This window comes from Coturnix japonica, chromosome 3 (assembly GCF_054131305.1).
Source record: "Coturnix japonica strain WE chromosome 3, WE-NBRP24, whole genome shotgun sequence".
In the NCBI taxonomy this organism is placed as follows: domain Eukaryota; kingdom Metazoa; phylum Chordata; class Aves; order Galliformes; family Phasianidae; genus Coturnix; species Coturnix japonica.
The window spans coordinates 19,070,888-19,097,335 of NC_140665.1; the positions used below are offsets into that span (position 1 = coordinate 19,070,888).

General features: G+C 37.7%; 1 protein-coding gene across 1 annotated transcript in view; it reads left to right on the forward strand.

Annotated features, from left to right (window-relative positions):
• Positions 1 to 26,448, forward strand: part of KCNK2 (potassium two pore domain channel subfamily K member 2) — a 120,641-nt gene that overhangs the window by 19,446 nt on the left and 74,747 nt on the right. Inside the window, exon 2 of the mRNA XM_085542930.1 lies at positions 946 to 2,280. Coding sequence (XP_085399056.1) covers positions 2,247 to 2,280 — 34 coding nt within the window. The 5' untranslated portion in view covers positions 946 to 2,246. The remainder of the gene's footprint in view (positions 1 to 945; positions 2,281 to 26,448) is intronic.

Below are 26,448 nucleotides of genomic sequence, written 5' to 3' on the forward strand. Positions count from 1 at the left end.
TTGTAGATGTGGAAACCAGGAAAATGCATTTGTGAGTGAAAAAATAAAGAGTAAAGCAAAGCAATCAAAACAGAATTAGAGCAGAAATGCATGCCATGGGGAATTTCTTGATAATTCATGCTTTTAGATCACAGTGTTGGGCTTGTTTTGACTATCTTTGATGCTACTTATAATTCCAGGAACTTATTTTTAGACCAAAAATTCCTGAGACTTGGTTTTCTATGAGGTAGGTTTCTTGGTTCATAGGTGATAACATTTGAATGTTTTATTAGATTTACTGAAAGCTGTATTAAAATACCTGTATTGCTTCAGATTAAACAGCAGTAGAGGAGCATTGTTTATCTAAATAGTTACTGAAAGTTGTTACTTACAGAGAAACTGGGATCTTGTACTGTAAATTCACAACATAGAAAACATTTTCTGAAGAGTGACTAGTGACTTAGCAGCAAATAATATGTAGCTAAGTCTTGCTGCAAATTGTTCTCATGCTTAGCTATCAGGCTCCTGTAAGTATTTTTAAAGTTAATGGAAAAGATTATATATATATATATATATGTGTGTGTGTGTGTATAATATATATATTTATATATAGTATATTTATATATATCATTATATATATATTATTATATATTTGGTCTCTGTCAATAGTGATTCACGTTTCCAGTGCTTCATTGCAAATAAACAAAAGATCAAGAAATCAAGGGGGGGAAAAATGTTGTTCTAAAATGTTTGCCTGACTTTAAACAGTAGGGTTTTAAGCAAAATGTTTAATATTTTAGAGCTCCTGGTAGAAAATTGTGCGAGCTTGGTATGTGAAACTATTGAGGTATCTCTTGCAGGGTCTTAAATATAGCATATTCACATTAGGAATTTCTATAAGAATCTTGAGAGATGGCATCATATAACTGGACTGTAATTGCTTTAATGCTGTCATGTATGGGTCAGTTTTCAGAGTCCAAGCAAGATCACCAACCTGTGAAATTCATGAAGAATCTTCCTGTTTAACTGAATGTGAATGAGTCTGAGTCCCCTCTAAGTACTCTGTCTTCAGAAACTATATCTAACTATCTATATATACATATAGCATGTATCCAAGAGTTATCTTTTCATCTGGGAGAGTTCATCCATTTTCCATAAAAGAATTGGAATTATAAGTAGTGGATCAGAAATCAAGCATACTCAAAACATTTGGCTGCAAATTAAGTCCAAAGACTGGCCAGATTGTATTATATTGAGCATAATACTCCTTTGTTCGTGTCTGGATATCTGTATTTACAAGTGGAGTCATATTCTTTCTCCTAACACTTCACCATATATTCACATATTTTAGATGGTATATCAGAAATTCCACAATAAGATTATATTACTAGCATATCACCACATTATTTGTGTTTCTCTTGTCTATTTTATTAGGTGACTACTATGACATTTGCATTTTCACAAGTACTGTAACTAACAGTTTTTCTGTGTAAGTTTAAAATCTCTGATTTCTAGAGTATGAATATCTGTGCTATCTACATTTTTGGAAGAATTTACAGAAAATGTAAATATACCTTTACCTTCTGAACTTGGCAAATCAATGAGCAACTGAAACTAGGGACCTAAATACCTCAGCATCATTTTTCCTGATCTAAAATTGAGACTTGCATGACATGGAAAGGTAGAACAGGTAGAGGAGATACAAAACTAAAAATAAATAAATAAATACAGAAAACAAAATCAACGCTGCTGTAGAGTGCTATTCCCTTCTTTGCCCTAATCAATAACTGTTGATACAGTTGAGAGAAGATGCTTGAGAGCCTGCTGTCAGAACTTGTAGCAATGTAACTCTTCCTTCTTTGAAGAATTGCACATTTTGATCTATTCATTTATAGTAAAGAAGCGGTGATGTTTTAAAGCCTTTGGAATATGTGAGATGGAGTTATTCAGTCTTTTAGGGGACTCCAGGTAATTTTGGTGCACGTTTCTAGGTGTTTCCTAACTTCTTCAATCAGCTGTCATTTATAAAGTACTTAGAAGATATGAAACATGTTGTAAGTGCCCTATATCATAATTAGTAACTTACTGATTTCCTTTTATGTGTGCATTGAGTATTTTGGGCAGGAAATAAGGAAAAAGCATTTGTGTGAATCAGAAGGTATGTTGTGATGTGATGACTTCTTCAGAAGATTACTTAAAGAAAGCCATGAAGGAGATGCCTTATCTAAGAATGAAAGCATGGTGACTTCTGAATATTACATCACCAAATGAGGAACCCACAAGCAAGACATAATTTCTACTGTAAGTACTGATACCATACACAAGTATTTAATTTAGTTGAACTTTGGTATTTCTAATCAGTTTCCATGGCTTGAGGTGAGAAGGAGATAATTAAATTAACTGATTAATTACATCGAAGAAAGGCCTCAATGGCATATGCATCAGTTATAAATAATGGTATATTATTTTAGTTCTTTTGAAATTTTTTTTTTTTTTTTCATATTAAAGTCTGATTAGACACAAAGTTGTGTATGAGTTGATTGAGTTGATGAGTTGCTACATCTGAACAGTATTATTTAGGAAAATTTGTCAGTTATTCTGTAGACTAGTACTGAGAATGATTCTTTGGCAAGCTGGACATCTCCTTTGATATGATCATAAATTTGACTGTAATACTGTGCATATTTATTTCCTTATAAAAATGTGATGGTTAAGTTGGAGCATGGAAATTAGGAAAATGTGGAGTAGATGGGTATTTATCCAAACAATCACTTAAATCATACTTTCACTTAATCACATTAGTGTAAGTAGTCCTGCTGTAAATAATATATCTATTTCTTCCTGGGGAATTATCAACAGGTATATAAGCTTTGGGAAGTTTTCTCAAGCCCTCAAGGAAAATCCTATCCAAAAAGGAAGACTGAGGAAAAAAACTTATACTGTACTGCATAAAATAGAAAAATCTGTTTGCACATTGGGGTGTATCAAAAAGTGTAGCCAACAGGCCAGGGGAGGTGATCCTCCCTGTCTACTCTGGTAAGGGCACATTTAGAATACTACATCCAGTTCTGGGCTCCCCAAATAAAAATAAAGACAGGGATCTCCTAGAAGGTGTCTGTTGGAGTGCCACAAAGATGATTAAGGGCCTGGAGCATTTCCCATCTGAGGAAAGACTGAGTAACCTGAGTGTGTTCAGCCTGAGGAAAAGAAGATGGGGGGAGGGGGAATCTGATTAATATTTATAAATATCTAAAGATGATGTAGGAGGCAAATGAATGAGACCAGGCTCTTCTTGGTGGTGTGTAACAATAGGACAAGGAGTAATGACCTAAAACTTGAACATAGGAAGTACCATACAAACCGAGCACTGGAACAAGCTGACCAGAGAGGTTGTGGAGTCTCATTCTGTGGAGATATTTAAGACCCGTCTAGATTCCTATCTGTGCAGCCTATCATAGGATGCCAGCTTTAGCGGGGAGGTTGGACTTGTAATATCTTGAGGTCCCTTCCAAACCCTGCAATTGTGTGATTCTGTGATTTCTATTCTGCTTGATTCAGACAACAATCTTGCATAACATATTTCTGAATTAGGGATACGTTAGGGGATGTGATGTACAAATGTGTTTCATTTGCAAGTATGAAATGTTCTACTTCTACCTGTCTATCTGAAATCTTCACCAAATGTAAGAATCAACATGATCTCGAATAATATTTTAGGATTAGGAATAAATTTCTTGTCTTTGTAATTGAACATTTAATACCATCTAATGGAACATGATTATTTAAGGCAGTTCAGTTGTTTACATGGATAAGTGTTTCCTTTGGATCACTTTATATGGTTCTATGTTTCTGAAAGTGAGTGAGATTTGTATTTATTGAAATGCCTAATTGTTCTGAAATTATGCCTTTCAAAATACTTGTTTGTTGTCTGTTTTTTTTTTTGGTTTGGTTTGGTTTTTTTTTAATGACTAAATTTCCTTGGATTAGTTAAATCCTTCATCATATATTCCTTTCAATGATATAAGGTGTGCACACAGCACGGAAATGCTGAGGTTGGAATTACTGATTATAGTGATTTCTCTCTTAGATGTTCCTTCATTTTCTGCTCTCTCCAAGTATCAGTGCTAACATTCTTTTCACCAAGATTATCTTAACATTACTTACTGACTAATGTTAAAGGCTTTAGATAACCAGTTAATCATTATCCCTATACCTGAAGACTGAGCAGTTTTGAATTTTTAGGAAGCTAACAACTTGGGTAAATTATACTGAATTGTTAGGGCAGCCATAGAACCCAAGTGTAGCTGTTCCATAGCCTGCAGCACCGCTATGGACTGCTCATGATAAATGAAGAATACTTTTGCAGAGTCAGAAGGAGGCCTCAGACAGGCAGAATTTAATTACCTAGCTAGAATTTGAAAAAGACTGCAGGATCACCTGGGAAATAAGGTGTTGCTTCCTGTTAGTTTGCTGCCAAATGGAAAACATTCTTAGATTTACTATGCTGGATAACCTATAGTGCAGTCATGATTTTAAATGCCAGAACACTAAAGAGAAAAAAGTACAGTGTCAATAATTTTCATGCTAGTAAAGAAGCACAATGAAGCAACACAGTGGTACTATATCTGCATTTTATTTAATGGGTGACAATAACTTCAGAGCAGATGTGTGATATCTATTGGGTGAAACTGAACTGAATTTATATTTAAAAACAAAAAGTACTTTTCAAAATAAAGTGAAGGAAGTAGATCCTCCCTCCGCTCTTAAATAGGAGTTTCACACATGGACTTGGATTGGTAGGACACAGTCCTTTCCTGTATGGTTGGCATTAAATCTGAAGGGTATATCAGAGTACATCTCTGAGGAGAGTTGGTGCACCATGTAAAAGGAAAGTGGAGGTAAATACTAACTACAGACTGTAGCACAAAAAGCCTTTGCTATGAAAAATAACACATAATGCTTATGAGCCAACATCAGACGTGGTTTCAACGTTGTGTCTAACAGATATTTTATTCCATAACATTTCAGTGTTATTGTTGTTATTGCAGTGTTTTCAAGACATGAGTTGCAAAAAATGAGGAAGGTGAGGATAAGAGCAGAAATAAAGAAAAATCAGAAACAGCCTGATTTCACAACACCTCAACTTCTTTTTCTGACAATACAGGAGAAATTGAGATGAAATTTTGGCTGAGAATAGAAAAAAAAGTATTTCTGGTATTTGTAATAGCTATCATGTTTGAAAGGTAAGGAAAAGAAGTAGAAGGCTGTTGTGGAATTGGCAGTAATTGACCAGCTGTTCACTAGTATTTCTGCACTGCCTGTATCACGCTGCTGCCAGACTGATGATGGTTTATTCCTGTGATCTCCATTCCATTATTCCATTGGTCTTCAAACTTTATAATTTTATATAGCTCAGGAGGCACATTAATATATATATACAGGTGTAAGGACTTAGTTTATAGAACTATTTAAACATATTTATCTTTAGTGTATGCACGTGTATGGTATGGTATTCTTGTATTCATCAGAATTCTACTGTGATCAACATTTTAAATTTGGAAATATACCATGTACAGACCATGGGAGAGCTGAAAATTGGGCAAGATAATTAAATAGGATTTGAAGACACTTGAGTGAAAAAAAAAGATGGATTTTATTTCCTACTAACTGTAAGATATGAGGCCTAAAAAACTTCTAAGCAGTACTGACAAAGCCTGTTTGAGAAGTAGAGGCATCACATTGAGATTAAATAGTTTATTAATGCTCTCCTTTTATTTTAGTATGACTAATTATTACAGATAAGATACATAGTAGTTTAATTTCCTCATATGAATAACCCCTTCCCATTTTTATTACTATGCAATCAAAGAGAGGATTTGCTTCCTCTATCTACTTCTGGAAGAGGAGGACATTGCTCAATGCTGGCAGGCCAATTCTTACAGCCTATAATACAGAGATCTTCAGTATAATGTGGTGATCCACAATATGACATGAAGAAAAATACTTATTTGGCATCCTTCCACTGTTTTATTTATTACATCTGTATTTTTCAGTAGTGGGAAGAAACAAATATGTGATTTAAAGTAGTCAAGGCCATTTTTTAGCAATTTTATGTTTTGACACAATTATTACTACATGGAACATTAGAGCAAATACATAAAATTGTGCGTGCATCATTTTTGACTTACTCAAAGTGAGCACACCTTTCTTACAGAGGTCAGAGAAGTCTGGGAGAGAGATGTTCTTGTGTCTTTGCCAGTAAAGATAAAAAGCAGGTTTAAAAGATGTAGTGTACTATAATCAAGGATTCTGCAGTAGGCTAGCCCAAGTTTGATTTCTTTTATTTTTTTCCACCTTGCCCCTCTTCTTTCATGTTCCCAGGAGTTTGGGTAAGGATCCAGAAATTTCTTTACTAACAGTTCAGTTCTGCCTTTTTTAAGTAAATAAAATATGTTACACTGTAGCAATGTGTAGTGTAGGTCAAAATACATCTTGGTGAGAGCTGCTCTGCCCCTTTGCAGGGCACTTAATTTCTCTTGCTCCACAGTTTGTGTGTAAAATGATTATGAAGACAATATACCCTTGTATTTGCTTTTTGCCTCCTTTATCTAACTGGACTGAATAGTTCCTGCTCTAGGCATTGTTTCTTGTGTACTTCAGTATATAAAACAAAAGGGTGGGGAGAGGCTCTGGGAAGGTACTACCCTTTCCCAACTGTGTTCTCTTCAGTCTCAGGCATGATCAGTACATTCTCAGCTATATGAAAAGTTTGGTTGATAGCTTGTAGGGTCAGGAAGTTTAGCTGACCAAGATCTCTGTCAGGGTGGTAGAAGAGACAATGCAGAAGTCATATTTCAGGAGGCTGGGGTTTTGATTTCAGTTTTCCTGATACTGGACTGCAGTTTTTTGGAGGTGCCTTTCTACTCCCAGACCTTCTTGTAAGACAGAGGATGGCTGGGATTTGAGCTTTCTGCAACAAACTTTTTATCTTGCCCTTACTGAGTTGGGTCAAACTGACTTCAGCACATCTCTGCAGCTTTCTATTCCCCTGTTCTTCAAAGAGCTAAAGTCCTTTCTGTGCTTTGACTAAAGCAACTGCATTCACTTCATTAGAAGTAAAAGACAGACAAATGCGACATAGTTATAGATCAGTACTTTAATCCTTCTGCTAAAATGCAGGTAATTCGCAAAGAAAAATCTTTTTATTTATTTTACTGCTCCTCTCTGAAACAGTAATGTCAGCCCACAGAAAGGTCAGCTGTCTTTGATTCTTGAAATAAATCAATTGCACTGCAAGGATATTTAATTAATTAATTAATCAATATTCAATTTTAATTTTAAAAAATCTGTTCTATGTTATGAAACAGTGAGAAGGATTTTAAAAATTGCTATTTGACATGTCTTCCACATTCTGCAAGTCTGCACTCTCAGTTCTATGGGACGTGCTGTTCTTAAGTGTAAAAATGAAATTCCTTTGATTGTCCATAATGTTTTAAGGAGAAATCTTTTTTAACTACTGCAAAGTAACACTCTGAGGCAGTGTTCTAGGCTTAACCTTGGAGCCACATCTTTGATTATGGCTTATGGCGTGGATTTGCAAGCAAAGAACAAAGACAAAAAGTCAGCTTAGAAATGTGTTGTTTGTGTGGAGTTTTGTACAAGTGTGAACATGGGGCTGGTAGCACTTGGTAGAGGTTGCTTGTACTCTGCAAAAAAAAAAAAAAAAAAAAAAAAGGTTTATTTCAAAAAAACTGATGATTGTAAGCAATTTACTTGATATGTTTGTAGATCCATAATGACACTTTTTCTGTGAGCAACAACAGCAAAACCCCATGCCTGGATGTGTTCAAAGTTAATTATCATAAAGAATGGTAGGTAGATTTCATTACTTCAGGATATTTCTTCTTGGGATTAATAGCCAAAAGAATTGTGATTCTTAATTAAATGTATGGCAGTGAAGTTTTAGCCTTCAAAAACTCCAGCTTTGAATTTTGGGCCAAATTAAAGTCTACTTAACATCATCTGGAGGATCTTCAAAGAGACTAATGATATCCCATATTAGTCAGCTATGTTAGATGAAAAACACCTGTTCCTGGTTACATAACCGAAGCTATTGCTTTGTCTTGATTTTGAGTCTGCACATAATTATTTAATCCTCTTCCCTTTCCCAGACTTGAAAGTCCAAAATGTATCCTAATATCTCAGGTTGGATATTAGGTATATTTTCTCTCAGAAAGAGTGGTAAGGCATTGGAACTAGGAGATGGTGAAGTCACCGTACCTGGAGGTGTTAAAAAAATGTGTAGATGTGGCACTGAGAGACATGGTTAGTGGGCATGGTGGGGATGGGTTGATAGTTGGAAGTGATGATCTTAGTGGTCTGTTCCAACCTCAATGACTTTGTGATTTTAATAACCCTAATATAGATCTGAATTTGTCTTTTTTGTCCAAGTATCTTGGACTCTTGGCAAGTTAGAATAGTTATTTAAAAGCTTCATTGTGAAATCAAGTGATTCAAAATATATAATTAGGAAACTATTTTGTTTACTTAAAGATCAGGATTTAAAATTATAATATAAATGCTTTTTACCAATGATGCAGAGTGGTAAAAGAAACCCAGAGAAGCATAACATCTTTTTCATGAAACTGATTAGTAGTTTGAGAAGTTATTTCTGTACAACAACACAGTGGACACAGATAAGTCAGCTGGAAAGCAACTTAAAAACAAGTATCAGGAAGATTTGAGATTATAAGTATACTGGTATTCATACATAAAATCAGTAAGATTCTCTCTCTCTCTCTCTCTCCTTTTATATATATATATATAAATCGATATATATAATCGATATATATATATAATATATATAATCGATATATATATATATTGATTGACAAATAGAAGAAGCCTTCTCAACCCTATATTCTAAGCCAAAATATGTTGCTTATTTTTGTATTTGACTTGGACTAAGCTTCACTTCAAAGGGGAAAACAATACCTTCATGTCATACGTTCCTTCCGGTACTTAAAGAGGGGTTAAATAAAAGATTAAGGAAAAAAGACTCTCACTACTATTGCTGCTATTCCCTCAAACAGCTCTTCCAATTTTTCTGCCTACCATTTGCTTTATATTTGTTTACAAAACAATTTGGTGTATTGTGTGCACCACTAGTCTTATGAAAATGTTGTCACTGTGCTCTGTTTTCTCAGACTTCTAACTTTATCTTCAAAGTACTTTTACGAGGCTGCTGCAGGACCCTTCCAAAACCTCACTGTGCCCGTTTTCTGGTTGATGAGAATAGCTTCTGAGATGTTATCTCACTGAACTAGATGGGAGAGAGTTGCAGAAGCTGTGCCTGAGATTGGGATGCTGACTTTAGTCATATGGAAGGCCTGAGCTCAGATCATATCTCTACCTAGCTGCATGTGGCCTTAAGGTTGTGCAGCCTCTGTAGCTCCAAGAGTGATCCTTCACCCTTGTTTTGGTGTCCTCTTGCAGTGTGAGTTAATGAGGCTGTTGGCTGTACATACTGAACCACACCCATGTCAGAAGGGATCTTTAGCCCCATCATTCTTGTTGCATGGAGAAAGCAGAGACTTGGACACCTAATTATACTTTGGAATAAGATGACAGGACTTAACTGTTTGCAGTACCAGTTGTGCTTGAGCTGCTGTTCTCCAATCTCTTCCTGTAGAAAGGGAAGCAGATCAGCAGAGCTCTGTTGACATAGTTCAGCCCTATTGTAGTTGGTATTTTGGAATATGAACTATGTTTTGCCATCTGTCTTCTTAGTCATAGTCATCTCTCTTCATACTGTCAGAAAACACAAGAGGAAGGACACGAGGGATACTGTGATACTCCACAGCTTCTCTTGTTCTCTGGATGTGTGGCTTGGAGTTGAGTACTTTTCTGGGAGTAGCAATTACTACTTAATGTGATCCCAAAGGCACTATTCTGCATTCCTATGACTTCCTGAGAAATCATACAGCTACAAAATACAGCTTTTGTCAGCTACAAAAAAGGCCACTGAACAAAGTAGAAATTAACAGTATTTTTTTTTTTCTTTAATCCAGGACAGAATTTTTGCTTTTGCTAAAATGTATATTAAAAGAGGAAAAAAGTCAAACTCCATTGAAAGCAATAGTGAAATTTGGTGAAACCAATGTTTTGCTGCAGATGCTTCACTAGGTAGTTTTTTGCCGTTATGTTTGGGTGCTGCACGTGGACTGTATAGTGAGTGTTTGGGTAGTCTTTTCATTGGCTGCCTGGAGGTGCTGTGAGTCTTGCTTCACTCAGCATAAATGCAAGCTAATGTTAAAGAATTCAAATAAACTGACATATATAACTTATGCTTTTTTACCAAGAGTAGGAAAAGAATAATTTGAAAACCTCAGAACAGGGAATTGTTACAGATGATATACTGTTGTTCTTCCCTAAAAGAATATATGTTAATATTGCCTGAGAAAAAGCTGTCCTTTAATGATAAAAGGAAAAAAATACTATTTTAGCATCAAGTGAAACTGTCAGAAAGAAAAAGCTGTATGCTACTAACCTTGCAAAACACTCATTCCACTAATCCTGTGTGTAAGGAGTCTTGGATGTTTATATTTAAGAATCTAGTTGTGCATGTGTTTTGCTTATGGGTTGCTATTTTATGGTAGAATGAAGGCACACAGATCAGGAATGAATTTCAGTGTAAAAGTTTTCTGTAAAACGAGTTAAGGATACTACTACTTCCATAGACATCTGAGCACTTACATAAAAAAGATCTTCACAGCAAAAACATGCTTAACACGAGTGCAAAGCCACATAATAAGTTGATATAAATGGTTAAACTGAAAACTTGTGGATAAAAAGTATGAAATGTCACTTGACAGAGATATGGCAGGAAAGAAAAAGGTACCTGTACTCCAGAGGCACGTTTTTAATCAGGCTTTGCAGAAGTGTTTGGAATTTCCAGTAAACCATAACCAACACTGTTTTTCCATTGTCAAAATCCTTTTTAAAATTGTAGATGCAGCAACTCAAGGTTTTTAAAGCTGTGAGGAAGCAAGACTGAAACATGACAATGATGGTGAAGTTGTGGATATCTCCATCTGTGTGACTGCTGTGTGGCAGCCTGTATGACAGATCTCTAGACATAAAATCACCAGCTCTTAAGCAGAATGTCGGTGCTGGCACAGGCTGACAGTCTTCAGAGTTAAAAGTAGGGAGAAGTCTCCTGTCACCTCTACTGAATTCCCAACCATCCTTTTGAAATCATCCAACTAGGTAGGGGTTTGTCTGGGAACCAGCTATTTTTTTGTACCAGAACCTGTACTGTTTTCTCCCAGGTGTATCCACCAATCCACTGGGCACTCTATGTTTGTCATTATAAACTAATGTGTAGGTGTGCATCAGAGCTGTTTCCATAATCTATGGAAAATTTGATGGGAAAGGAACTCATAAATGTAGTTTACGTTTACTGCAGTTTATTCAGCAATGCATTTTGCCTTAGCCAGCCATGGCTTGTGTACATGGATGTAGTTATACTCTGTACTATAGCTATGACTGTCTTAAATGCATTGCTTTAGAGTTAGCATCCAGTAATAGGGACACAGAACACTTGCAGAAGGTGAATATCTGAGTATCTTCATCTAGGTTGTGGCAGACAGGACTATATTTGTGTGTGTGTGTGTTATATTTATAAAACTCACTTCTGGCATGGAAAACACTATGTTACACCTCAAAATACCTGTGCATGTGTGTATATATATATATATATATGCATACACACACACACACATATGTATGCCAGAAGTGAGTTTTTCGAGGAAAAATAAGGCTTGTTGCTCACATGAAAACACTGATCTAACTGAAACTTCTCATGGCAATCTGCATTTCTTCTCCACAATGGCCTCAGCAGTGCAAGTAGGCTACTACTTGCTAACGCTAGGCTAGCCAAAGATCAGGCAGATTAACAATGGCTCTCAAGTCTCACATGTTCCCAGAAAGACTTTTAACCTACTGTCTGTATGGGTCTCTAGGATGCATGTCAACCTTTTACTTTGTTCTTCACCCCCCCCCCCCCCAAAAAAAACAACCAAACAAAAAAGCATCAACAAAACTACATGAAAGAGGACATTGTTATGGATGGGATTCTCTAGCTTCTGGCTACCTGTGTTGTCGGTACACAAGCTGCCTTCTTGATCTTGCTTCAGCAGTTTCCTTTCTGCTTAGGTTATCCTCAGCACCAAGGAAGTCATAGCAGTCTGACATCCATGAGATGACACAGAAAAGATTTTGCTTACCCAAATTAAGAATAGTTCTGAACAGAAAAGAAAATGAATATGGAAAAATCTTGAAATAAGCCCCAACATTTAGATAACCAAATAACCCACAATCAAACCACATCACTCTTCTTTCCCTTCTCTTCTTTCCTAACTCTTTCCACAAACACTTATTTTGTTCCTGCTGATTGCAGTTCTGTCCCAGAAGTGATTGTCCTCCTTTTCACTATCGCATTTTTTCTATTTTACATAGGAAAGGTTTCTTCAACAATTTCCAAACACATATTATAGCATATTATAAACAGAAGTATATTGTATGTGAAAATAACCTTGATAACCTATTCAAAAAAGAGAAAGAAATTTTGAGATTATGTTAGAAAGGGGAGTAACATGAAATGGAGAAGGAAGGAAAAGGATGTTCCTGATGCTTCTGGAATCTGTCCTCAGATTTTTTTACTTGGAACTTTGACAGCTCACAATTTAATTTAATTTAATTTTTTTTCAGTCATCTTAATATTTAATCACAGTTTTTAATTATGGTACTAACTTGAGGCTACTTCTTAACTCAGCAATAACTTCATCTTCTATTAATAACTGGCATACATCCTTGGTTTTGACACTTACTTGCTGTAAGTGTTTTGACTTTGGTGGAATGCACGATCCTGAATGCTGCTATTGCCTCTTAAATCTCAGCCTCTCAAGTTATCAGTGCAGTGTTTCACTCTGCTGATGATAAGTTGGCATAAAGATGTTCACTTTTCGCTATGGTTCTTAGTATTACTGTTGCTAATAAAACAGGAAATCAGAGAAAAAATTCTTAAAATCTTACTCTAGGACACATTCTTATTCCATAAAATGTTTCTTCTCTTTAGGCTGGAGATGGGATACCCCAATGCCTTTGGACTGCAAGAACATTGCATCTCAGTTTGCACGATAGTGAGGGTTTGGGATGAAAACCTTGGGGTTTTTGGTCTGTACACAAAATTGACTCAAATTCTAGGGTTACAACACTCATTTTGATAGTGGGATGCATTGGTTTGTGGCATGAGCCAATGAGCACAATTTCTGCTAGGATGCAGAGGCCATCCAGCCCAAATCCACGAGGGAATAGTAAATGTTCTGGAAGCTGTCTGGTTCATATGGCTCTGTGAGAACTGGAGAATGTGGCTTATGGGATCAGAGGGGTTGACTGTCTCTCCTGACATTCTGGGACCAATCTCAGGCAGTGCATCAGATAAATGATTTTTTATAAACTGACCAGAATGTTTTACAGTGTTAGGTTTTTATTGTCAGCCTCTTCATTGAGAGATTGTTCCAGAAGCTGGTGATTTGCATGCTTTCTGTGATTTCCAGCCTAAATTTATTCTCAGAATACTTTTGTTTTTATGCCAGCATGATCCATTAGCTCAACAAGGTCTTTTTAATGTGTCTTCACAAAGTAATCAGATCTCTTCTCAGTTTTCATTTTGCAAGAATGAGTGAGCTGAGCTTTTCTAGTTTCCTCAGACATGATCAATCCAGAAGTCTTTTCTGCTTGACTTTAGCTTAATTTTTATGGAACATTTGTGGCTTTTTTCCCACCAATGTTTCACTGGGATCCATGGGTTGGCATGTAGCACTGTGATAGCACTTTCTGGCCAAACTTGGCCTCACATGTATTTGTGATATCAGAAAAAAATAATCGAGAAGATGATAGCTTTAAAAGGACTTCTAATAAACTGCCTTGAATAGGTTAGAACAGTGTTCTTAAAGTGGATAGTGCTGTTTGAAGGTAGGTCTGAAAGAACCAGAACAACAAATATGTTGGATTTCTTGCAGAAAGGGATAGCTCCCTTTTCACTTTAAGAGACCTGGTGCTCATAAGAATCTCCATCCTATGGCCACAAAGCCTGTTTTAGACTCAGACTGAAGGCAAAGAAGTTAAGGATAATTTGACCTTGAATATATGAGTGGAAGTGTAACATTCCCTTGAACAAGAACAGCTCAACAGCGAGAGAAAGGCAAGGGGCAATCTCCTTCCCTCACATGCTTCAGTATTACGTATGCTTGTTACAGATTTGTTTGTTAGTTAGAAAGACTCATCATAGTTACAAGATCCAACTTGAGCATTTTCAGTAATAACTGCCTCAGAGCACACTGATATCTGAAGACGGGATAGATAAAGAAACAAGCATCCAATGTCAGAAATGTAGGAAAAAAAGCAAGAAGTGAAGAACCTGGAATGGCAGCTAAGCACTACCACTGCACCTGGAATCCTCCAGAAATGCATTAGGTGGAGGCATTAAAGGAGAATTTTATCTCTTCAGAAAGGAAAAGTTTCTTAAAAGAAAGATTGGCAAAACAAGCTACTCTTTTTTTCCGCATTAATCTTGGACCAGAGTCAGTGGATACTCTTTAATAGCCTACAATTAAATATGTAATTACTAGTTTTTGCTAAAAAACAAAAAAACAAAGAGTCACACTCTTTGAAAAGGAGTGAAATTGAGATGTATGTTCATTGTACATGAAATACATAAAAGAGAAGATTATATTTTTTAACAACTCTTGCTTTTTCTAGCATTTATAAGATCCCTATTTTGCAATCAGATTGCAACAGTATTTGGAGAGTAGAACTGGAAGAGAAACACCAAGTAGGAGTCTGGCTTGAGTTTAGATGAAGCGGTGTTACTTGGCTAGGCTGCAGAGCATGCTTGGATGAGAGTGCAAGCTTTAGAGAGAAAAGAGGTGATGTCACAGTTGATTGGGCTGACAAACTAGTCTTACAAAAAAAGTGGACTGACAAAGTGAAAAAACTTCAACAGTTCAGTTGTCACATAGAGTGTATTTGCAGTAAGAAATCTGAAAGTTTACAGCTGAAGCAAAAATAAATAAATAAATTGGGGGGGAAGGGGAGTGAAACAATATCTGTGCTTTCATAGAGCTCCTATTTTGTAGAGAAAGAAAGCTATTTGTGGAAAGTCATACCTAAAAGGAAATTAAGTATTTTGCAATGTAGAAGATTGTACTGTGGAAATTGCTCAGATAGAGCTCTCGTAAATGAGTGGAATAACACCTGGAAGATGAGTGGGACTCCTTAGAAATTGGATATTGATACATGGGTTGCTATTAAATCTTAAGTCGATTTGAATACAAAGCAAAAAGCCCAGATTGTGCAGTGGTGAATTCGGTTCCATAATAGCTTTGTAGAAACTAAACATAATTGGAAAGCAGTATCTTGAAAACATGGAATTTTACTTATTGTTGATGGAGACAGAGGCAATACAACTTCTCACAGAGAAAATATATAAGCTAGAAGGCTAAGAGCACTTAGAGGCAGAAAGAAAAGCATAGTTTAAAAATAGACAACTAAATGAAGATACAGACAGCAAATTAAAAAAACATTATAAGAAAGCAAATTTTCCAAAGAAACAAGAAAGTAAAAACAAACATCATTACTGCTAAAAGAATACTAAGGAAAATGTAGAAAAAAGATCAGTAGTAGTTAAAAATATGTGCATGATTTTCATGGTGTAATAATTTTGTAATTTTGCTATCGGTATTCCACATCATAACATCATATAAAGCATGAAGAGTTTTACTGAATGTGCAACTTACAGAAGAAGACTACATATCCCAGAGAACATCACAGTCAGAGATAAGACACGGGACCTGGACACTGTATTATCTCACTTCCAGGCTGGACATAGGATATTTTCTATTCACTATATCAATTATATCTATGGAAATATTAGAGAAAGTCTATTAAAAAGGAGGAAAATGGCCTGGTTCTTTCAGTGCACACTGACAACTGAGTATACAAAGGTTGCTGAACTGCAACCTGCTAAAAATTTATTTTCCATAGGAAATAGGATGTGTCAAGTCACTATTTTCTCATTCTCCCTGATAAAAGTGGACATAACAGCACTTGTCAACCTCAAATTCCTGGTAAGGGGCAAAGGAAGAAGTCAGTTTGAATAGTTGCCATGCTCTCCATTGTGAATTGATGAGTGACTGTTGTTTGGCTTGGTCCATACAGTAATTTTTAATAACAATAATTGAGTTTCTATGGTAGTTCCAATTTACCCAAAACCAAACTGTGCATGCTTCTTTTCAGGTACCCTTTTTTTTTAGTGTTTGCCTTTTGAGCTTTCATGTAGTTGGCATTTTCAACAGAGCTGTTCTCTGTTGAATACCCTGGGAAAGTTCTCAAGCAGGTAGCCTACTACTTGTCATGATATGCAGGAGACCTTCCTGTTCCCACACCTCTATGACCCAGTTCCCTTACAGGGAGGCTTAAGCCTGAGTGTGAGCTGTGGCATGTTGCCGCCAGGTGCTGTTCTTAGTGATCTGTGGAGCAGGACCCTGAAGCATGCCAAGGCTTGCATGTGAAATAAATACAGACATGGCCACGGATAATGTGAGAACGGAACACTTCTTAAGTTTTTAGGCTTCCTTTGAAGTTGATGGGAATTTTCCAGAATACGGTATGTGTTAAATGAAATAAAAATATTCAGCTGTGGCCTGTTAGGACATGGATGCCAGTAGGAAATGCTTTACTGCCAAAATCATAAGCAGCTAAAAATTTGGGGATTAAGGGTACCCCACCCAATTCACTGCTGATTAAAGTGGTCGAAGGTAGGTGGAAGTTGTGAGCCCAGATCTCCTTGCCTGTCTTCTGTATAAGTTCTTCAGGTACTGGGTTGGTTGCCATGAGGTGGTGTCTTCCAGCTTTTGGTTCTCTACCATTTCTCACTCCCTCTTCTTTTTTACTTGTCAGGTACTTTAAAAAGAAAATACCAAAAATCACTTCTAGAATCTGATATGCAAACCGATTCTCCCTTGAAAGATTTAAGTCATAAAGTGTGACAGTGTTTGGTCAATTTCTGGTTCAGTTGCCTTTGCCAAGCAGCTACCTCCTAGAGTTCCTCTCTTTGGTGACTGACTTCACCCCTATATTAAATAGAGAACTCAAGCTTTAACTTTGGGCTGCATCTGCTATGTTTGAAAGACAAATAAAGCTCGGTGCATCAGCATAAAGCAATGGTGGCTTTTAAATCACTGTTTTGGCTGAGCTGAAAGAGCCAAGTTGAAGTCACAAGAGGGAACAACCAAAACTTTGCTGACTTTATTTACATTACTGTAGTCTAATTCAGTGGGATCACACCAATATACAGGAATTGAGGAAGCAGGGATCCGGATTGGGGAGAAGCACTGAGTCACATACACTTGCACTATTGCAAGCTGCTGGACCACATAATTCCTTCCACAAACTGGTGAGGCTCCAAGCCCCTGGCTTGGCACCATACGTTTTGTAGCAGTAAGTGAATATGAGGCTAAGGAACATAAAGCCCTGTATTTCTGCAACATCTTGTATAACAGTACATCTGTATTAAGGGAAGAGTTTTGACCTGTGCTGCAAGTCAGAAATTCATAATTGGATTCCAGTGGGGTGTTCAGCTGCATGATAGCTCTGATCTTCATTGTACTGTAGGACTGTGTAAACAGGGCCAGTATTTATTTCATTATTATGAAGCAATTACAATGCAGTAATATTTTAATATTATAATAAAAATTAGAGCCTGTTGCTAGTGGCTAAATGTAGCACTTGTAGATAATCTGGAAGTATATTAGTTTATTTAGTCTGCAAGGAATACACTGAAGGAGGAGTTGCTGCTGGTTCATCAGTAATTGTCATATATGGCTTGAATGTTATTAACTACAAGAGAAACAAGTTGTGTTTTTCCATATAAAGTCTTCTTTTAAACAATCACCACAGCAGCTATTTTGTGTATGTTCTTCCTCAAGTGGTCATTTGAGTGACTGGAAGTTCAGCGGTTACTGACAGATAGCTTTCTTGTCTAAAACCAGGGGAATGTGTCAACCTTTGTACACAGCAGGCATTCAAGTATTAATGAAAGTGATTGATGATGAAATAATTTTTTGGGGTACTCTTCTGTCATCAGCAAGCTATTGGGATCAAGAGAACACTGGTATATAAATTAATCTTTCTTGGGTTATTCTAAATAGTCATCTGATGGGATGTTTCTTTGATCTCGTGGTTGAAATTGATTAATTCTGTTAATTAACCTGTTTGATTCAGCAGGAATTTTCTGCATGTTGCAGCATCCTTGCAGGTTTGTCTTCATGTGTAACAGGCAAAATCTGTAAAGAAGTCAAAGTGAGATGGTGGTGGTGTGGTGTTTACTGACTAAGGCTGATGATGACTGGCAGTGATAAATATCTGTGGAAGTGCTCAGATGTATTTTGTTTCTGCACTTAGATTTTTCATTGAAACTGTCACTTGTTAAAATGCATGAACAGTCCTTGGAGCAGGAACTTGTCCTCCTCTGCCAATTGAATACAGAATCACTAAGCCAGGAGTGTTGTTTCTCTCATTTGCTCCTTTCCCCACCTCACATATCTTGAATTGTGCAGGAAGAATTGAGATTGCTTGAGAGTTGTTCAATGCCTGCTAGATTACAGCACTGTCATGCATCTAAGAAGATGCCTCAGATCTCTTACCATCTTTCTATTGCTCTGTTGACTACTGAATAGTTTCTGATTAACAGAGATGGTAGAGTCTAATTTCCATGTGGACTCTGACTTTTTCTGGTAACCAGACTGGATCTTACAAGCTAGACGAGACACATGGGGTGCTCAGGACTGTAAGAACAGGCTGAAGCATTCGCCATGTAGGAAGAGAATAGGTACTTAAGGTTTGCAGACATCCTGGATTATTTTTTTTTCTTATCTGTTGCTGGTGTTTAGTTAAAAATAAAATTAATTTGTTATACTAAATTCTTAAGACTGAAAATAAAAATTGAATAAAAATTGGTATAATCTGTATGCTAATATTGCTGTTAGTGGCATAGGGCCATGAGAAACTAAAAACACGTTGTAGTTAAATCTCAGTTAGGGATGAAGGTGTGTTCTCTTTTTCATGTAGCAGTAGGCACTTGAACCAAAATAATTTCCAAAATAATCCCTGCAGTACTTTGCTACTGGGATCCAGTCCCCTTGCATCCTGCCATGGGTTAGTGTTTGCTCTACAAAGATGCCTTTGGAGTGCCCTCCTGCCATCAGAGAGTCAGTCAGAAGCCAGCAGCTAACTGGCTCTCAAGAAACCTTTTATTCAGTAAGAAGATGAACCATAATGATGAGCTCAGTACTTGGCCTGGGGGTAAGCAGGTCATTTACCTGTTTGAAGTAAAATTCATTCTGCTGATAGCAAAGGAGTTTAAACTTCCTAAGCACCCATATAAGAATATTAGCATTTATAACACTGAAGTGTAGACCTTATTTTGCACTGGTATGCAGGTGAGAACAACAAAAAGCTCAGTCATATTTCCAGGGGACTAGGCACAATCAGAGGGCAGCATGCGTGAGACCAGCAATGTTTCAGGAATTGGTGAGTATTAAGCACACCCTGGTGGAACTGGGCAAGTCCTGGTGACAGGCTCACTCCAGGAAGGAGAAAGATCATAGAATCACAGAATGGCCTGGGCTGAAAAGGACCACAATGATCATCTGGTTTCAACCCCCCTGCTCTGTTCAGGGTCACCAACCACCAGATCAGGCTGTCCAGAGCCACATCTGGCCTCGCCTTGAATGCCTCCAGGGATGCGGCATCCACAACCTCCCTGGGCAACCTCTATTCAGAAGCGATAATTCACTTCCTTCCCTCCATGTTCTGAAAGAGCTCTCCTCTCTAGTCATTGCACTACTGCATTAATACTAGCAGAAGCTTTCCTTTATTTATGCTTTAAAAGAAAATGGCAACTGTCCCTACATTTTACATAAGGTTTGTTCTGCTAGCCTTCCAGGAAAGCCTTCCAAACAAACTCCCCTGAGGAGATAAGTAAAGAAGGCCTATTTTCTGGGTCAATTGGGCGTAAGAAAGACATTAGTGCTAAGCAGCTAGGTGGGAAGTGCATTTGTGTCCAGAAGTAGAAGTGGTGAAAACTGATCTACACAGATGTTAAAAAAGATGGGGGTTTTGAGGATCACAATTTTGCATATAGGTGCCTCTACCCAAGTCAAATGTCACATCTGTGTCCTGCATAATCGCATAGGAAAAGCAAAAATAGCTGTCATAGAGATAACTCAGAACAAGAGATGACACAAACATGCCAGGTACTGTATTTGAGCTAGCTTGCCATGCTGAGTGCCTTGCTTTAGAGGTTCTACCTTCAGGAGCTGACTATTTTGGCCTCGTGCTGCACAACCCAAGTGCGTGTGGCACTTTCCTCAGTATACCCATGTGGATGCTTGTGGATATATTCATATCCCTTTACATCTGTTATACCTGTGTGTAGATTTGCCAGCAGGATGTAGGACCTACTCCCTGCAACCCTGTAAATTAGAAATAGGGGATGTTTCCCCCAGAGGTCTACATTACTAGTCACACTACTGTGACTGTAGCAGACTCTCCAAGATTTTATGGCCAATTTTTTGTGAGTATGAAAAACCATCACATCTTCCCTCTAAAATAAAGAAGGAAATTGCCAATAAGTCCCAAAGAATATAGTGCAAATCTTCAGCCTGAGGCTTCCTCACTCACTATTTATGTTGTGTTTCTTCTCATATTCTTACAGGATGAAGCTTTAAGTAAATTTTTTGAGCAGTAGCCACCTTAATATCTGAAGTTATTCTGAGAGAAAACAAAGCTAGGAAAGCAATAATTTCAGGAGTTGAGTTCTCTGTTGTTTTTCTATTAACTTCTCTTGGTCTGTTTCTTAAGTTGGTATATTCTCTTTTTTTTAACAAAAATGCAAAAATACATGACAAAGCTTGCATATTTATTTATTTATTTATTTATTTACAGTAGGTCACTTATGCTATACCTGTGGCTAATATAAATAATCTAGAAAAAAAGTCTGATATAAATAATTTTGTAAAATCTCACTTAAGTTATAGGGCAAGCAGTCTTTTTGAGTAAGTGATGATAACAATATTAAAGCACTGAGGACCTTAGAAATAGAAAATCCTTTATGTCCAGGCAGCTGAACTCTCGCAGAAATTTTATAATTTCTGACATCAATTTGTAATTTTCCCTCTAAACCACTAAAATAGAAAGCTGAAACTTTACAAAGCAGTGGAACTATGGATGCTTGACATAGATGACATAATGAAACTGGAAACCTTCTTTCTAGAAAAAAATAAAGAGTGGTTTACAAGTACTTTAAGAACTAAAAGGATGAGTCTGAACCTGTAGCCTGCTCTCCTGACAGCACTGGCCATAGCTGCCATCCCAGGATTCAAACACCAAGCCCACGATGTCGAGGTCTACACATAAAATGGTCAAGTGTGGGCATAGTGAACAATGTCAGCACAAAGTATGTCTGAATGACAGCTGCTCATTTTTCTTGCTGAACACTGGACTTTTGATCCAGACACTTGTCTGCGTTGTTCTGATAGCACCTTTACTACAGTAGGAAGATTTGGCCACTAGTAGGTCAGGCGATTTTTGGAGATAAAGCTAAGAAGTTGTTTGGTGAATGCCAGACTCTAATTCTCAGCATCTCTATATGATATGAAATAAATAACTTTTCCACCTCTTTTTAGGAGCTTAAATGTGAATCTAGGAGTTATTTTTTGCACAGAGTTTTCAGAGCTGGAACTCTGGGCTTCTTTGAATTAAATAACCATCTCTAGCAACTGCCATATTTTGACATTAGCATCAGTGCACAGCTTAGTTTCACAGTGTCATTTGTGAGCTTTGTGCCTGGCATGGGGGGAGGAAAAAATGACAAAATAATTGAGAAGAGATAAAATAAGACGTCTATCCTTAGAACAAGTAATGAAATTTAAAAAAATATATTAAAAAAATGACTAGCAAATGCCTGCTTTTCTATAAAAAAATCTGTACTATCTTTTCCAGATGCATCTCTGTGCAGCTAAGAGACTGCCAGAAAACTAAGCCTCCTGTGCACATTTGAAAATAATTAATATATTTCATTGATTTTTTTTTTCTTATGATTACTGCCATGTAAAATAAGCCTGTTGCTTTTTAACATGTAGACGATACTTAAAGTTATCCTTTTTCGTCTGCTCATTTGTATTCTTTACTCCTGCTAGCAAGTTCTTTCATTATCCCTGCATGGTATTTATTTGGTACTACCTGGGCTATTTTCTCCTCTCGTCTCTGATTTGTTTTATTTCTTCTAAAAGTTATTTGTGGATTACTGTGCACAAAGAGCACTAACACCGTTTTAGGTGACTTCCAATGTCCTCTGACTGTATTTTATTTTATTTATAGATTCTTATGTAAAAAACCTATGTAAATGTTTTCAGAATGCCTTAAAATGTTAATGAGCTACTTTGCAAATATAACATCAAATTCACAAAGTATTGTTTAAAAGCAAGTGCCTGCTTACTTAAGAAATCCCAACTTTAGAGTTAGGGCGAGCTTTGGCCATTCTCTTGTCAAGTCTCACATGTGTGGTCTTATATGCGTTTTGCTTTATTTCAAAGTATTCCATGTCTTTTTTTTTCCTCTACAGAGGCAATGCAGAGATTAGGTTTCCATGTCATAAGTCATCCAGCTGTGTCATGAAAATCTAAAAGGGCAGTTGCATGATTTCTGCTAATGGTTGTGGACAGCCAAATACTAGTTCTAGAGATTCCCATTGTCAGTCTCCTATTTTAAAGAGACCACAACTAGCAAAAATGAAAAATAAATGGCAGAACAGCAATTTTGTAGAACATCTGGATGATTACAAAAAACCCACATATTTGTAATCAACCCAAAGCAACATTGAAATCCCTCAAGGAAATTACTAATTCTAAGTAGTAGTAAGTTTATCCTGTGCATAAATAAACCTTAATAAAGGTGACATATGGCAACTCACATTTATCATTGATGAGAATGGCATTGAAAAGTTAATTATAATTGTTGCCTCTGAAGCTGTCCAAGCATAACAGATTTGTGAAAGCAAATACAAAAAAACAGTGGCAGGACATGTGACAAATAAATCCCATTAGATCTGGTAACATGATGCAGGCAGGGAGGAAACCCACTGGGAGATTTGCAAGCCAGTGAAGAAAAATACACATTCGCAATATTAATTACAGCAGTGAGTACTTTATGGATTCTAAAACAACTTCCCACTTGCCACACATGGATAAATAGATAAGAATTACTAGCGCTGGAAAGAATTAGAGCCTAATTAAAACTGACAACTGAGCTGTATGATAATAGATGGGCACATGTAAACATTTTTTCTATGAATTGATGAGGTGAGCAATGATGACTTTTCCACTGAACAAATAATTCATAACACTGTAAAACACATACTCAAGGTAGGTAGAACTCACTAATAAATATTCAAGTTGCAGTACATAATGTTTAACTCATTTAAAAATGGAAATTAAAAGTGGTCACGTATTTTTAAATGTTGCAGACTGATGGATGCAGTGGTAATGTAAGTAGTCTTTAATCAGCTTTGCAATAGCCATGCTGAAGGTTATTTCTTTTATGTAAGCATGTGTTTGATCAGGGAGAGCAGCTAGTAGGAAAGAAGGTATTGAGAGGCCCAGAGAGAGCACAAGTGTGGATAAAGGAGCTTGATGCCACTGGAGCATGCACAGCACCTGCAGCCCCTGGGTCCCCACTCTCTTGTCTGCTCAAAGGACAGTGGGCTGCATGCCATTGACAAAGCCTTTGACACAGTATTCTGGAGAAGCTGGCAGTCCATGGCTTGGACAGGTATTCTCTCTGATGGATAGGGAACTGGCTTGAGGGCCAGGCCTTGAGAGTGGTGGTGAATGGAGTTGAATCTAGCTGGTGACCAGTCATGAGTGGTGTTACCCAGGGGGTGATACTGCAATTTGTCCTTTTCAGTATCTTTACTGATGACTTGGACAAAGGGACTGAGTGCACCCTCATTAAGTTTGCAGATGACACCAAGTTAGGAGGAAGCCTTCGTCTGTTTGGAGGTCAGAAGGCCCTACAGAGGGATCTGGGCAGGTTGGATTTCTGGGGCGAGGCCAATACAATGAAATTCAATAAGACCAAGTGCCAGTTCCTGCACTTTGGCCACAACAACCCCAGGCAACACTTGGTGCAGAGTGGCTGAAAGACCGTGTGGAAGAAATGGAGCTGGAGGTGTTGGTCGATGTTCAGCTGAATGGGAGCCAGCAGTGTGCCCAGGTGGCCAAGAAAGCCAGTGACATCCTGAACTGCATCAGAAATAGTGTTGCCAGTAGGAACAGGGAAGTGATCATCCCTCTGTACTCAGCACTGGTGAGGCTGCAGCGTGATTACTACGTTCAGTTTTGGGCCTCTCACTACAAGAAAGACATTGAGACCTTGGAACATGTCCAGAGAAGGGCAACAAAGCTGTGAGTGGACTGGAGCACAGGTCTATGAGGAGCAGCTGAAGGAACTGGAATTGTTCAGTCTAGGGAAGAGGAGGCTTAGGGGAGACCTTATTGCGCTCTACCTGAAAGGAGGCTGTGGTGAGATGGGAGTTGGCCTCTTTCCCTGTGTAACTAGAGATAGGATAAGAGGCAATGGCCTCAAGTTACACCAGGGGAGATTCAGGTTGGACATTAGGAAAAATTTATTCTCCAAAAGAGTGGTTAGGCACTGGAACAAGCTGACCAGGAAGGTGATGGAACGACCATCCCTGGAGGTGTTCAAGAAACATTCAGATGTTGTATTTTGGTAGGTGGACAGTTGGGCTGGATGATCTTGGAGGTCTTTTCCAACCTTAATGATTCTGTGATTATCTCCCTGTTCAGTGTAAATTCCCATGGCAGGATGTAGCTAATGGCTTAATTGCAGAATACAGTAACATGGCATGGCCCTAATGTCATAATTATCCATAAAGAACTGTCAGAGATCTTTTAGTGTCTCTGAGGAAGTCAAGAGATGAGTTACTTTAAGTTCTGCTGAATAAGTAAAAGGAGTCTGAAAATGAACTCAGTAAATATTTCTGCTGGGCTCTCTTGTAGTAAAATAGCACAAGTGAAAGTTTACCCTCAGTCTGGGTCTGTGGCTTGGCCTGTTCTAAGAAGCAGAGGTTTCTGTTCTCCTAGCATGAGGAATTGTCCTTTCCTTTCTAGGACAAGATAGTGAGCCCACAGCAATACCCAAAACCCTTATTAAGGCCTGAAGCCCCTAGTGATGCGTTGCACAATCAGTGGCTCTCACTGCGGCAACACAAATATGTGCACATCTAAGAGCAGCAATTGCCTGCTGAGATCAGTGAAGTACTTGCATGCCTGAGCACATACAGCAAAGCTACATGCAGGTATTTTCCAGACTGGTGTAGTCCACCTTCTCTGCAGCAGTTGTGGGAAGAACAGGGTCTAAATTACCACCTGTGTGCCCAAATATACTGAGGCCCTCTCTGAGCCTTCTCCATGCTTCCCTCCAGGGTACAGCAGTTAGGGAAACCTTTGTTTCTGCAAAGAAACCCAGAGATGGCCTTATGTTGCAAGTAAGCATGAGGAAAATACCTTCACTGTGAGCTGTGCATAAAGTTGTGTTTCTTAGGGATGCAGAAGTCCTTGGCAATTAAATAAAGACTAGAAGCTGGGATGCCTCCTCTTGTGCAGCTGATTGGAGGAGAACAAAATTTGGTGAACCCAGCAGCTGGGTTCTGGAGGAACCTCATGCTTTGGCACAAAGTGCTTTTCCTGACCTTGAAGGGAGAGGATGGCTTCTGAGCTGAAAAGAACAGAAAATAACAACAGATAAGGAAATTTTTTACAGTCTTTTTAAAAATTATTTTTATTTTTTTTATTATTATTATTATTATTTTAACTTTCTAGGGAGATATGCTTTTGGAATAACTATTTCCTTACATGTGTGCTCTTGTCCTGTCAAGTCTATGCTTAGGTCATCTACAGCTTTTACATGTATGAATATGCAATTGCTGTGTTTATCAAGTCACAGAGATTTCCTGTGCCTGCTCCCCTCTGCTGTGCCTGCTTTTAACATTTCAAAGCACTGAGCAGCTTCCCATAACTACTCTGTGAGTCATGTGGCCATCCCAAGCTCATGCCAAGAGATTTTTAGATGGCTTCTGATAGTCCTGTACTTTATGAACCTCTCACATTAGTATGAAATAGATGAACCTTGGTCTTGTAAGCATTTAAGATTTTTTCTTTTAGTTTGCTAACATAAGCCTCTTTGGCACAGCAGTATGCCCATTTGCTTGCAATGCTGGAGCTCTGTGTTGTAACCCCTTTTATTACTTAATCTTGCCCATGTTAG